General features: G+C 38.1%; 1 protein-coding gene across 1 annotated transcript in view; it reads right to left on the bottom strand.

Moving 5' to 3' along the window:
* Positions 1 to 13,128, bottom strand: part of DMD (dystrophin) — a 2,022,175-nt gene that overhangs the window by 70,057 nt on the left and 1,938,990 nt on the right. Inside the window, exons 68-72 of the mRNA XM_081043053.1 lie at positions 10,296 to 10,462; positions 7,147 to 7,258; positions 5,659 to 5,795; positions 4,920 to 4,958; positions 485 to 550 (exon numbers count right to left, since the gene is read on the bottom strand). Of these exons, the coding sequence (XP_080899179.1) occupies positions 485 to 550; positions 4,920 to 4,958; positions 5,659 to 5,795; positions 7,147 to 7,258; positions 10,296 to 10,462 (521 nt within the window). The remainder of the gene's footprint in view (positions 1 to 484; positions 551 to 4,919; positions 4,959 to 5,658; positions 5,796 to 7,146; positions 7,259 to 10,295; positions 10,463 to 13,128) is intronic.

Genomic DNA, 13,128 nt, shown 5'->3' with positions numbered 1-13,128 from the left:
AGGTATAAAAATTATCTCAAACACAAAGAAGGTGGGACAGAAAGGTCCAAGGATTAGGAAAATCAATTATTCTCTTCTTTACAGCATATTATGTAAAATAAACAAACAAATGGCAAGCCAATGTTTTCATATTCTCCACATAACATAGTATCATTTCTTCACATATTATGTTTGGTCTAGCAGTTTTCTAAGGTTATACGATTTCTAAGCCAATTTATCAAACGTGCTCAGTATACAGAACATAACAAAGCTATCAGAAATGTTTAAAGGCCAGGGTTAGGGGAGATTATTCTGGACTAACGCTCTTATTGGTGTCCAAAATCAACATGCAGTGGAATGGCATGCACGTTAGAGGGCAAGTTAATTAGTAGAAATCAGACAAGATTGGGGAAAAAGAAAAGATTTGTTTAAAATGACTATAGGTTAGCTTTCCTTGGTTAGTTAATTTAATCAATATTTGCCTGGCATTCAACTAGTCTCATACCTGCTAGCATAATGTTCAATGCGTGAATGAGTATCATCATGTGAAAGCTGAGGGGACGAGGCGGGCCTATAAGGCAGAAAATGTGATTAGTTACAGATACCATCTATTAATGGAGAAAAAAAAAACCCACCACACAGTTATGTTATATACATGGCCTAGAATGCTTTTATTCTAATTCTACGGATCATGTACACGTTTAATTGCTCCTACAGCTTAGATATCATCCAGTATTTTAAATCCAAGTTTGAGAGATGATTTCTCATACTTCTGCTTTTATCAAAAGCCATAGAGAGATCAAAAATGTCTGTGGAAAGTTTCAATTACAGAAAAGGTTAAGGGAGACCATCTCTATGTGACATTTTGTCCTCTTACCTGGTAATAGCTCATATCCTATAGTTCTGAAATTGTTTTAGCACTATGTGGTTTAAAATTTTCAACAGTTTACACCTGTGCCATTTATTAGGTCTCTTTTTATTTAATAGAAGCTGTATGTTTGCCTAGTACATTCATAGTCAACAACTTTTGTTCCAAAGAGGCCACTCCAGTTAATGACTTAAGATGCCACGTATCAAGATGTCTTGGTTCGTGGAATTTTGTAAAGAAGGAATATATCTACCAATTTAGCAGCAGGACTATGCCATACAATAAAACTGAATGACCCCAAATTATATTACCATGTTTTTTAAAAGGATGACTACATTCAATATATTTCTTATTAGGGATACTATATGCTAATAATACACAAAGGAGAAAACAAGAAAGGGAATTAATTAGCATAAATAGTCTATATACTTTTTGGATATAAAAACCTGTGTTTTGTTTGTTTGTTTTTTCGGTGTTTTTAGCTCCATAGACTAGGATTTTGGTAGGGTTAATGTTTTTTCCACCCTTTATACCTAATCTATTAATTATCCTTGGCGTTGTTATAGTATCTTTGGATTAACCTTAGGGAAAAAATCCATCTGTTTTGAAAACCATTTGGGCTTGTGCTTTTTTTTTTTTTTTAATTGGAATAGGACAAAAGGTCGCTTCCATTTCTGTCCTGACACAGAAAGCCCTTAGGTAAAGGCAGAAATCCAAAGTCAACAGTGATCTATTCAGTGAGGACTGGTTTAGTCCAATGTCCAAGCAGCATTCAAGGACTTGGTAGGAACACGAAGATGTTTGTTTTCTCTTACATTTAAAAAAAAAAAAAAAAAAAGGAAAAACATGTAGTTACCGAGGCTTACATAGGAAATGTGCTAGAAATTCCTATTTCTTAAAGAAGACACATAGTCATGAGATGATTACAGCACATTACAGCAAATAACTAGGGGACTGAAGTTTTCCCTGGGAGATAAATGTGTTATTTATAAAATCAATGTTCTCTAGGTCAAGAGTCACCACAGTCAAATTTGGAATGAATTACAAAGACGTTTAAACTCTCATGAGGAAATAAAAGGATGACTACCCAATTTACCAGGCAGATCCAAAGATTTCCTTCTTCACTGTAGTTTTGGAGAGTCAATCTGCTAATTTCTTAGAACCCTGGAGCAGCCCATTATTAGAAAAATGCTAAGGTTTGTTTTGAGATAGTTACTGCAAGTAAAGATAATTTAGTACTTGGATTACTTGGCTTAAAAGCCCTATCTTCTGGAACACGCCAGTCTTTCAATTATATTCTTCTTATAAACTAAAAGTCCACCATCGAGAAACATATATTAATGTTTTTTCCCTTTTAACAGTTGCTACCCTGGTAGTGTACAGAAGAAAGAAAACCTGAGACCTTGGAGCATAACTACGCCAAGAAAACTAGGCATGTAAATCCAAAGTACTTGAATAAAATCTCATACAGAAAATCTTATGCAGAGCTTTAATTCTTAGCCTTGAGGGTAATTCCACGTTATTTTTCTTATTAATGCACATAGCACCTAACACAGCATGCATAAGCACAAAAACTCATAATAACCAGAAATCTGAAAAAATATATGCACTATAGGAGGCACTTATTAAAGCAGAAAATGAGCCAAAAGGGAGTGCTGGTCAGAGAAGAATCATTTAGAAACCAAGAACTAGTAAAAGTACAAAACCACTTAGTCCAGAAACAAAACTAAATGCAAGGCTTTCTAAAACACTTTTTGAAGGGAAGGTAAGAATACTCTTCTCCCTTCCCACTTCCTAAATACAAAACAATATACCCAGAAGGATTATTTCTATCATCATTAATGGCCAATTCCATTCCACCCACCACCATCTTATCTTGTCTCTTGTGAAAACTCCACTGATAATTTTTCATCCTTTAGATTTCAAAGCAGAAGAACTCAAAGAATATCGTCTGACTGTCTCATTTGTGGACAAACAATATAAAAGGTTTATGCTAGATTTAGTTTCAAATAGTATGAGAAATATGGGTAACACAGGTTTTCTCTAAGGAAAAATAAAATATCTGTATCTCAGTGAACTTTCAAATGCTGTGATTCATATTAAATGGATTAAATGCTGTCATCATCATAGGATTTGTTAACATCAGAATTCTTGCAACATAAAACACCTTAGGACCTGTCTCTTCTGCCTGTATAGAATAGCTTTACAATATATTTTATAAATTATATAGTCCTATGAATAAAGACTTTAATAAAATTACTGGTATTAAGGAAAACGGGAACTTCAATCTGCTGGGTTTGTTTTCTTCTTTAAAATTAGAACTTTCCACAATTTCTGAATAATCTAGAAAACTTTTTATAAGAAGACAAAATGGGGGTATGTTTCAGTTGTTAGAGAAGATATTTTAATAAAGGATGTTATTCATTTTAAAGTTCTTTAAAGTTTAAGACAAACAGCCTCCATTTAACATCAGTTACATTAAACTGATAGGCATGATTTTTTTCTCATGAAATATATATAAAATAATCATCTTTTCTTCTTCTTTCCTTTCAAGGAACTGTTAGTTCTTCTTTGCTTATTATTTTGTGCTATCGCCATCCATGCATTTTTCAAAACTATTCTTTAGCATATTTATGTTTTGGATTTTTTAACTGGTTAAAACTTATTCCATCCAGAGGTAAATTCATTTGTTTATCAGGATCCAATCAAGCTGAGAATTTCAGTATACCAATTTTTTCAAAGTTTCTTATTTATGGAAGGGTCTAATTTCTATAAACAAATAGACTACCTGGGTTAGGGGAAACAGTTACCAATAACAAGGAACATAAGTGAATCTAATTAAGTCCCCACGTTGTTTACGCATGATGATTAAAGAAATCAGGTAGCTCAATACTTATAGCTCCCATTATCTCAAAATTAAAGAGCACAATATTGAAGCTTTAAAAAAAAGATGAAAAAAATAAACAAAAAAACATAAAAAACAGATGCCTCATACTTCTCCTTTAGGCCATTAAAAATTTAAAATAAACCTCAATTCAGCGTTTGCATTCATCGCTTCAGGCTTTTTTTAAAAAAGGAATCTACTTTAAATTAAATTATATGGTAAAACAATAAAAAAGACCCAGTAAGAATAAACTGAATTCTTACACAAGCCTGTCTTCAAAATTGGTCATTTACTCCTTACATGTAATAGAGCTGACTTTAAATACATGTTTTAATAAAGTACACTTTGAAATACAAAAAAATTTGTTATAAAAACCCCACACAATGACTTTAAAACATGCACACTTTGCTAATATATAAATCACAGACCACCAAAATGAGTTTTCTAACATTATAAACTCTGAGATAAATCAATTATCAGCTGGCATCTACTATTAGTTATTATTAATACACACCAAGAGTAATGACAAAGACCACAGTACACTTTCATCCCAGTGTAAACCTATAACTGCTAATGAGCTGAATATTTAGTTTGGAAAGAAGAGCAAGTGAATTTAGTTCAAAAATGAGCTCATGTATATAAAGATTAGTCAAATAGCATGGCATTACCTGATAAAAAGTCCACCTACCTCATTGAAATTATTCATTCAAAGTCAACATCATACTATAAAACAAATTCTGCTGATATTTAATGGTCCACTCACTTACAACAGGCCCTAAAGAATAAATCATCATCCTTTTGAAGGTCCTAAAGCACTGACTCTCAAGAACTGGGGCTAAAGAATGTTATGTAATCAGAAAGCTCTTCCCTGCTTATACCTGAAGAATATAGAAACACATCTCCCAGGAATAAACTAACAACTCAATAATTTCTTTGCTGTTAATTTAAACAAGGCCAGGATTTCTGCTGCTTTAAATTTGACCAGATGGGCAACTGAAAACCTCACTCTGATTCTCCTGATCTGTGGTAGATGGCACTCTCAAAGTCTTATCAAGGGAAGAAAAAAAAATTGAAATGAAAGAAGGAAAAATATGTCTTCAAAAGAAAACAAATAAACCAAACAAAAATTTTAAAAATCAGCAAGCGAATGTGGTGGTGGCAGCAGCGCCCTTCAGCAGAAGTACTCACGCAGAATCTACCGGCCAGAAGTTGATCAGAGTAACAGGACTGCAAAACAAAAAATGAGGTGGTGAAGAGACACAGGCAAACATGGCCGCAAAAAAATTACTGAAAGGTCAAAACAAATAAAATCCAACCAATTAAGTATGAATCATGGAAAGCAACAGCCAAACAAAAGTGGAAAGTGAATTAAAAGAAAAACAAACAGTGGTGCAATTGCCACCAGGGTTATGGGGAAAAAAAGAGAAGGTTTAAAAGAGGTGAAGACATCATCCATTTGATCATGAGAATCATTACTACTTACTGTGAAGGAATTTCCTGTGACTATATTTTCTTTCAAGTAGGATAAAAAAGTGGCTAGATATGACCACACAATCAGATCCAAAAAAGACACACATCTACTGATTTGCGAGGGAGGAAAATCAAAAGGAAATATTGAAATCACTCATTTGTAAACAGTCCCATATTTCTTAAAAGTCTCGTAAGACAATTAGCAGTTGTAACGTGGGGTTTTCCCTGTGAGATCAAGTTTAACTTTTGGAAATGGTAATGGTCCTGGGACAACTGACGTAGGAAAATGGCGACTGAACGTCAGCCTGTTTTTTGCTCTTTTGAACTACAGTAAATCTAGAGAAAGAAATAGGAGAGACTGTTTGCATTTGGGAGTGAAGGGGGGTATTTAGCTGAAAGGAGATCAAATCTACGTCAAACGAGGAGAGTCAATTATTGTGCTTTTCCCAGTACTCACGTTTCCATGTTGTCCCCCTCTAAGACAGTCTGCACTGGCAGGTAGCCCATTCGGGGATGCTTCGCAAAATACCTTTTGGTACGAAATTTGTTTTTTAGTACCTTGGCAAAGTCTCGAACATCTTCTCCTGATGTAGTCTGAAAGGGAAATGGCGCTGAGGTCAGACTTGGGAGAGTAGGACCTCAAGACAAAGGACCACTCCAGTGGTGGTTGAGAGCAAAGGCTTTGGAATAAGACAAAACCCGGGTTTTGAAATCAAGCCTGGCATGTACTAGGGGGGTTAACTTGGGTGAGTGAGTTATTTGCATATCCGAGGCTCAGTGGTTACAATGAATACATGAAGTGTCTCAACTACTAGGCTACTCAATAAATGGTAGTTTATGGAAGTCTTTAAGGCGAAAAGTTAACGTTGACTTTTACCACACTTTCTGGTATTTTAAAAACTATTTTGTCCAAACAGGTACCACGTTCCACCTACTAAATAATCTCATCACAACATGGTTCATTCTCCCTCATTGAATACCTTTACAAAAAGAATCAAAGCGAAAAAGACATTGGAAAAACTGGGAGGACCACTCTGAAGATGGAAGAGAGAAGTACGCTAAAGCAGAGCTTCTCAAACTTCGATGTGCATGGGAACCACCTGCAGATCTTGATAAAATGCAGGTGGTGATTTTAAAAAAGTCAGGGAGGGATAGGGGCCTGAGGTTCTAAACTTCTAATAAGCTCCCAGATAACGCCAGTGCTGCTGGTTGACAGACCAGACTTTGAAGAGCAGGCAGGGAGTGTTTCAGGAACATAAGATTTACACCCAGATCTGTCTGACCACCAGGTCTATATACCTCGTCCATCTCACCAGTGATTTTTCAAAGTTATGTTAGCCACTGAACATTTCCCCAAAACATCAAAGAAGAAGCCTCCACCTCTTAATTCTAGAACCTCAGGCAAATTACTTAACCTCAGGACCTCAGAGTCCTCATCTGTAAAAAGGGGATAAAAAAATAATACCTATTTCACACAGAGTAGTTTACAAGGTAAATGCCCGGCATTTAGTTGCTAAGTGTTAGTATATAAAACAGATAAAAGATGAGTAAGAGATTGAAAGGGGTGGATTACAAATTTTGGGGAACACACATTATACCCACATATCCAACATGCCCCATGGCTATAAAACTTCTCCATATAAGTGCTAGGGCTATGCAAAAGAAATGTGAAAATGTGTTCCCTACAACCAATGCACATGGAAGAAAAACCTATTTATTCATCCAAAAATATTTGTTGAGTGTCTGCAATAGTCCGTGTGTGCCAGGCATTACCCGACGCTGCAGGGATAAGGTTAAGTCCTGATGCCCACAATTTGGAGCCACGTAAGCCGGGGAAGACGTGACTTACTCAGACATCACAGCATTATGCGTTATCTGCAATACTGTCCCAACCTTCTTCCAGCTAACTAACTCACAACTCACATCAGGGAGGCATCTGACTTACCGGAGTGCAATATTCCACCATGGGATAGTGCATCTTATGGCCTTTTGCAACTCGACCAGAAAAAAAGCAACTTTGGCAAATGTCATAATTAAAGTGCTTCAGACTCCTGTACCTGGAAAAGAACAAACACAAACACATATGTATTTCTTCCAAGCGCATTCCCAAAGAACACTCTTTAATAAACTATCTTCCACACACTGTCTTGATTCTAGAAACAGACTGCAATGTTCATTAATCCCGTTAGGTAAGTGATTAACTTCCTACCTCCAGATTTCTCTGGTGCTTCTCCTACAGTATCAAAACATTTTGGCAGGAAGATTATCCTATAAACATTTGGAAGGAGGGAAGACAAACTCGGCTCTTATTCAATTCCACTAGGAACTCTTTCAGATTAAGGAAGAAGTTACTGGCAAACTTCCAGTCTTTTGAAGACCAAATACTAGAATATGAAAGAACTTCCAGGAGACATAGATTAATCCACTGCAGGCCTCCTTACCCATCATGGGGACAAAAGTTTTCTGAAGCAATTATTTTCAAAAAATATACATAAAGATACAGCAATTTCATAAGACAAAAGAAAATTAAATAAGAACTCTCAATCAGTTAAAACAAATCTTGCTTTAATTACATTTTCTGACTGACATGATTCATCTTCAGTTACTTGTATAATCTCTTTTATCTGTCTCCCTTCAGAAATCCCTCACCACATTATCCGCAAATGATAACTGAAGCCCCAAGAAAGGACAAAAATTGGATTAGATGAAAGAATTTATAATCTGTGAATACTAGATGGTACATTTCTTCCCATTCGCAGAAGGCTGCATTCTTTGTTTCATACTCTCCCTGCCTTTTGCTTCCTCAAATAAGTATCTTAGCCAATTTGAACATATTCCTTATGTGACATATGGGAATGCGGGGAAAAAGCTACCTTTTTTAGATCCCAACCATCTTGGGGGGGGGGTGGAGAGAGAAAAGAGAGGTGCTGATTCCTAAAATAATCTAATTTGATAAGGGCAAAAGAAGTGAATGTGAAAATGCTTAGATCCTCCAAAGCATTCTCTTATTTTATAAAATTTTCTCCATATATGAATCTTCCTAGCCGGGGAAGTTGAGAAAAGAAGGAAAAGACATATAATGCTTTTCCTTGTGACTTCCCCTCCCTACCCCATAGGGCATCATTCTGCCAAAACCAAGAAGGAAAGAAGATGTCCTTTCCAAGCATTACCTACTCAGTGTTGTCTATCTAGGCTTTGGAAACTTCTAGGGGTTTTCGTAAAACCTCTTTGTAAACAGCATGAAGTTTGGAAGAACAGGAGGACACAAACGATACAAAGTAGTTATTAGGCAACAAGTATTAAAACAAGCCCAAGCACAGCCAGGAAGAGTATTTACTCAGCTGCTAAATAGATTCTGAACAAGCATAGACTACTACATAGCTACTTTACAACCTTATGGCTTATTCCTCCTAAGGAAACCTTGATGTTGATCCAAATGTTTCAATATTCCATCATTTCAGAATTTGGATTTGGGGTTATTGTTCAATAAGATGAATTCATTTATAAATACCCTGTCTCCCCAAACAGATCAACAAGGCTAAAGATTTAAGAGCCAATTGTTTTCTATGACAGTTTAAGAATATCAGATTAATAACTTGCTGTTTTCTATCTCTTTCACTTTTACATTTATAAGGAACTTTTTTTTTAGCTGCTTTGTGAATCTTTCATTTACTTGCATACTTTATAGTCCCTTAGAAGTTCATTAGGTTACCATGGAATGAGCATAATCAGATTCACAGATAAAGAAGTAAGTCCTAGGTTGCTTAAAACAATTCTTGTTACATTAAGGGGGAAAAAAGTGGTGCAAAGTGATTAAGAGACGGAGCCACCATGATGGGTCTCCCAATACAGAATAATTTCTTAGTTTTCTAACTGATTCTGGGAGGGTTTCTATAAGCAGAAAAGATTGTGTGTGTGGGGAGGGAGGGAGGGAGGGAAGGAAGGAGGGAAAGAAAGAGAGAGAGAGAGAGAGAGAGAGAGAGAGAGAGAGAGAGAGAGAGAGAGAGAGAGAGAGAGAGAATGCTTTGGTTCCAGGAAAAAGCCCCAGTTTATCTGTATACCACCAAGGACAAATAGGAGGTTGACAATTAAGTTTGCGAACTTGCTGCAACAATGTTGCTAACCTTTTCTGATGTCAGGGGGCTTATTCATTATGAATCTGTACCAACTGGATAAACAGTTAACCAAGTTTATTATTTGGAAGTGCTGAAAAGGCTGCATGAAAGTTAGACTACTTGAACTTTTTGCCAACAATTCATGGCTCTTGCATCACGACAATGTACCAGCTCACACAGCACTGTCTGTGAGGGAGTTTTGAGCCAGTAAACAAATAACTGTATTGGAACATCCTCCCTACTCACCTGATCTGGCCCCCAATGACCTCTTTCTTTACCTGATGATAAAGGAAATATTGAAAGGAAGACATTTTGATGACATTCAAGACTCAAGGGTAATATGACAGCTCTGATGGCCATTCCAGAAAACAGTTCCAAAATTGCTTTGAAGGGTGGACTAGGCGCTGGCATCAGTGCATAGCTTCCCAAGGGGAGTACTTCGAAGGTGACTGTATTGATATTCATCAATGAGGTATATAGCACTTTTTCTAGGATGAGTACAGAACTTACAGCTCTGATGGTCATTCCGGAAAAAGAGTTCCAAAATTGCCCTGAAGGGTTGACTATGCACTGGCGTCAGTGCATAGCTTCCCAAGGGGAGTACTTGGAAGGTGACCGTAGTGATATTCAGCAATGGGGTGGGTATGTAGCAGTTTTTCTAGGACGAGTTCGCGAACTTAATTGTCAGACCTCGTATCTCGGTGGAAACAGGCTGTCAGTCTGTCCGCCTAAGAAGGAGTCTGCGGCGCTGAAGCGTGAAGGTGGAAAGGCACACCTGTGTAACGAGTCAGATCCACCCAAATAACTCAGTGATCAGGGAACTGATGGAAGTGATGGCTGCTCCAGCCCAATCACGTACCTCCTCTCCCACCCTGAAGACGGACAAGCTAACAGCAACCCGCAAAGGAGGTAAAAGGTCAAGTCATAGAAAGGTGAGAAATGGTAAGAAAAAAAATGACACGTTTTTGGTTCGCAATACCTGAACCCGATGATTGGACACTCCTTGCAGATGTTACACTTCGCCTGATGCTTGGCAGTTTCCGCAGCAGCCACTCTGTGCAGGACGGGCAGCCACACCATGGACTGGGGTTCCAGTCTCATCCAGTCTAGGAAGAGGGCCGCTTCGATCTCAGGCTTATTATTAGCCTGCAAAAACAGGAGGGAGAGCGAGGGGGGTGGGGGGTGAAGAAGGTGAGAAGAGAAGGTGAGAAAGCAAAGGAGGCATATGTCAATTCAGGTAATAAGTTCAAAGAAGGAAAAAAAACAGTAGCTGCACAGTGAGGCCCACTTTTCCCAGCTGGTTTCTGCAACATGTCCTCCTAACATTCCCACGAGTCACCTCACCCCTTTGGCTTTGGTAAACTGCCATTACTGTTTGGGTACTGGATGACAAGAAAACCAAACCAAACAAATGAACAGAAAGCAAAATACACACCTGTGCGAGACTATATTTAGCTTCTGTTTCTGAACAGGTCTATGTGTTAGCCACAAGTAAAATGCAAGTGATTATTGATAAAATTTCAAAGGAGGTAAAAAAAAAAAAACCTCAGGAACTATTGATTCCTTTTTTCCCCCCGAAAGAATCTATGTCTCAGTGTGTCATAGAATCATAATGAAGAAGCTTTAAAATTCATCTGGTCCCAAAGCTTCATTTTGCAGACAAGAAAACAGACACAGATGAGAGAAGTAGTGTTTCAAAGGCCATACAACTCACTGGTGGCAGAGCTGATACTCGAGTCTAAATCTCCAGGTCTAGTGCTGTTTTCATGGTGATCTATTGCATTTGTCTGTCTTATCTATTTATCTCTTTCAAAGTCTAAATTTAATAAACATCATTCCCCCTAAACAGTACAATGATGTTAGAACACTCGAAATATATTTACCCATCACTTGATTTATGTATAACTATAGTCATGCATTTTCATTATATCATTTTTTAAAAAAGATTTTATTGGGGAAGGGGAACAGGACTTTATGGGGGAACAGTGTGTACTTCCAGGACTTTTTTCCAAGTCGAGTTGTCCTTTCAATCTTAGTTGTGGAGGGTGTCGTTCAGCTTCAAGTTGTCCTTTCAGTCTTAGTTGTGGAGGGTGCAGCTCAGCTCCAGGTTCAGTTGCTGTTGCTAGTTGTAGGGGGCGCAGCCCACCATCCCTTGTGGGAGTAGAGGAATCAAACCGGCAACCTTGTGGTTGAGAGGACGCACTCCAACAGAGCCATCCGGGAGCTCAGCGGCAGTTCAGCTCAAGGTGCCGTGTTCAATCTTAGTTGCAGGGGGCGCTGCCCACCATCCCTTGCGGGACTCGAGGAATTGAACCGGCAACCTTGTGGTTGAGAGCCCACTGGCCCATGTGGGAATCAAGCCGGCAGCCTTCGGAGTTAGGAGCATGGAACTCTAATCACCTGAGCCACTGGGTCGGCCCCATTTTTTTTTTTTTTAAATTGGGGAACTGTGTTTTTCCAGGGCCCATCAGCTCCAAGTCGTTGTCCTTCAATCTAGTTGTGGAGGGCACAGCTCGGCTCCAAGTCCAGTTGCCGTTTTCAATCTTAGTTGCAGCGGGCACAGCCCACCATCCCATGCGGGAATTGAACCTTCAACCCTGTTGTTGAGAGCCTGCGCTCTAACCAACTGAGCCATCCAGCCACCCCTCCGGAAGCTCAGCGGCAGCTCATTGCCTTCAATCTAGTTGTGGAGGGTGCAGCTCACTGGCCCATGTGGGAATCAAACCGGCAACCCTGTTGTTCAGAGCTCACGCTCTAACCAACTGAGCCATCCAGTCACCCCCAGCATTTTCATTATATCTGGTTCTTTTAATCCTACAAGACAGTGTTTTAATTTTGTATATTGTTAGATTGACCCATACATTGATCACTGTTTTTGTTTCTCATTGCTTTCTTTATCTCCTGTCTTCCATCTGGGATCAGTTCTGCCTAAGTATATCCTTTAGAATTTCCTTTAGTAAGTGTCCGTTGGTGGTGACTTTCTCAGGTTTTGCTTGTCTGAAAATATTTCTTTTTAATCCATATTCTTGATAGTTCTCCTCATTGGGTATATATTTTTCATTTGAAAGGTTTTGGGGGGTTTTGTTTGCTTTTATTTTGTTGTAGCACACTGAAAAATGATTCTACTTTTATCCCACTTTCCCTGTTGCAATTGTTAAGTCAGCAGTAAGGCTGACTGTTGCTCCTCTGAAGGTCATCTGTCCTTTTCCTGTCTTGTGTTGTGTTTCTAGGTTTTATTTACATTTTTTAGGATTAACTGGGCATCTTGAACCTGTAGGGTTAGAGACTTTAGTCAGCTCTAGAATCTTCTCAGTCACGATCTCAACAAATAGTGCTTCTTCTCCATTCCCTCTCTGCTCTGCTTACAGAAATCTGTGAGATACATGTAGACTTTTACCATCCAGCCTGCATTTCTCTGACTGGGCCATGCCTAGTTTGCCCTTTTTGCCCTTTGTGCTTCGTTCCTAATAATCCCTTCTGACTGGGATTCTCTTTAGCAGCATCCACTCTGACGTAAACCCACACAGTAAGTTTTAAATTTTGGTTAGTGAACTTTTGAATATTTAGAAGTTCTATTTGGTAATTTTAAAGGTCACTTCTTTTATGGTTCCCTGTCGATATTTTTCAATGGTGTCTGTTATTTTTTTTAAACAGAGTAAACATAGTTTCAAAAAATCATCTCTGTCTAATGATTCCAAGATATGAAATTACTGTGGGCCTGCTTCTGTAGTTTGCTATTTCTGCTGGTTCTCCCTTGCCTTGATTTCTTGTGTGCTTCATTTTTATTTTTTTTTTTTACTATGTGCTACATT

Source organism: Rhinolophus hipposideros (genome assembly GCF_964194185.1).
Source record: "Rhinolophus hipposideros genome assembly, chromosome: X".
NCBI lineage: Eukaryota > Metazoa > Chordata > Mammalia > Chiroptera > Rhinolophidae > Rhinolophus > Rhinolophus hipposideros.
This window is presented reverse-complemented; position numbering and strand designations above follow the sequence as displayed.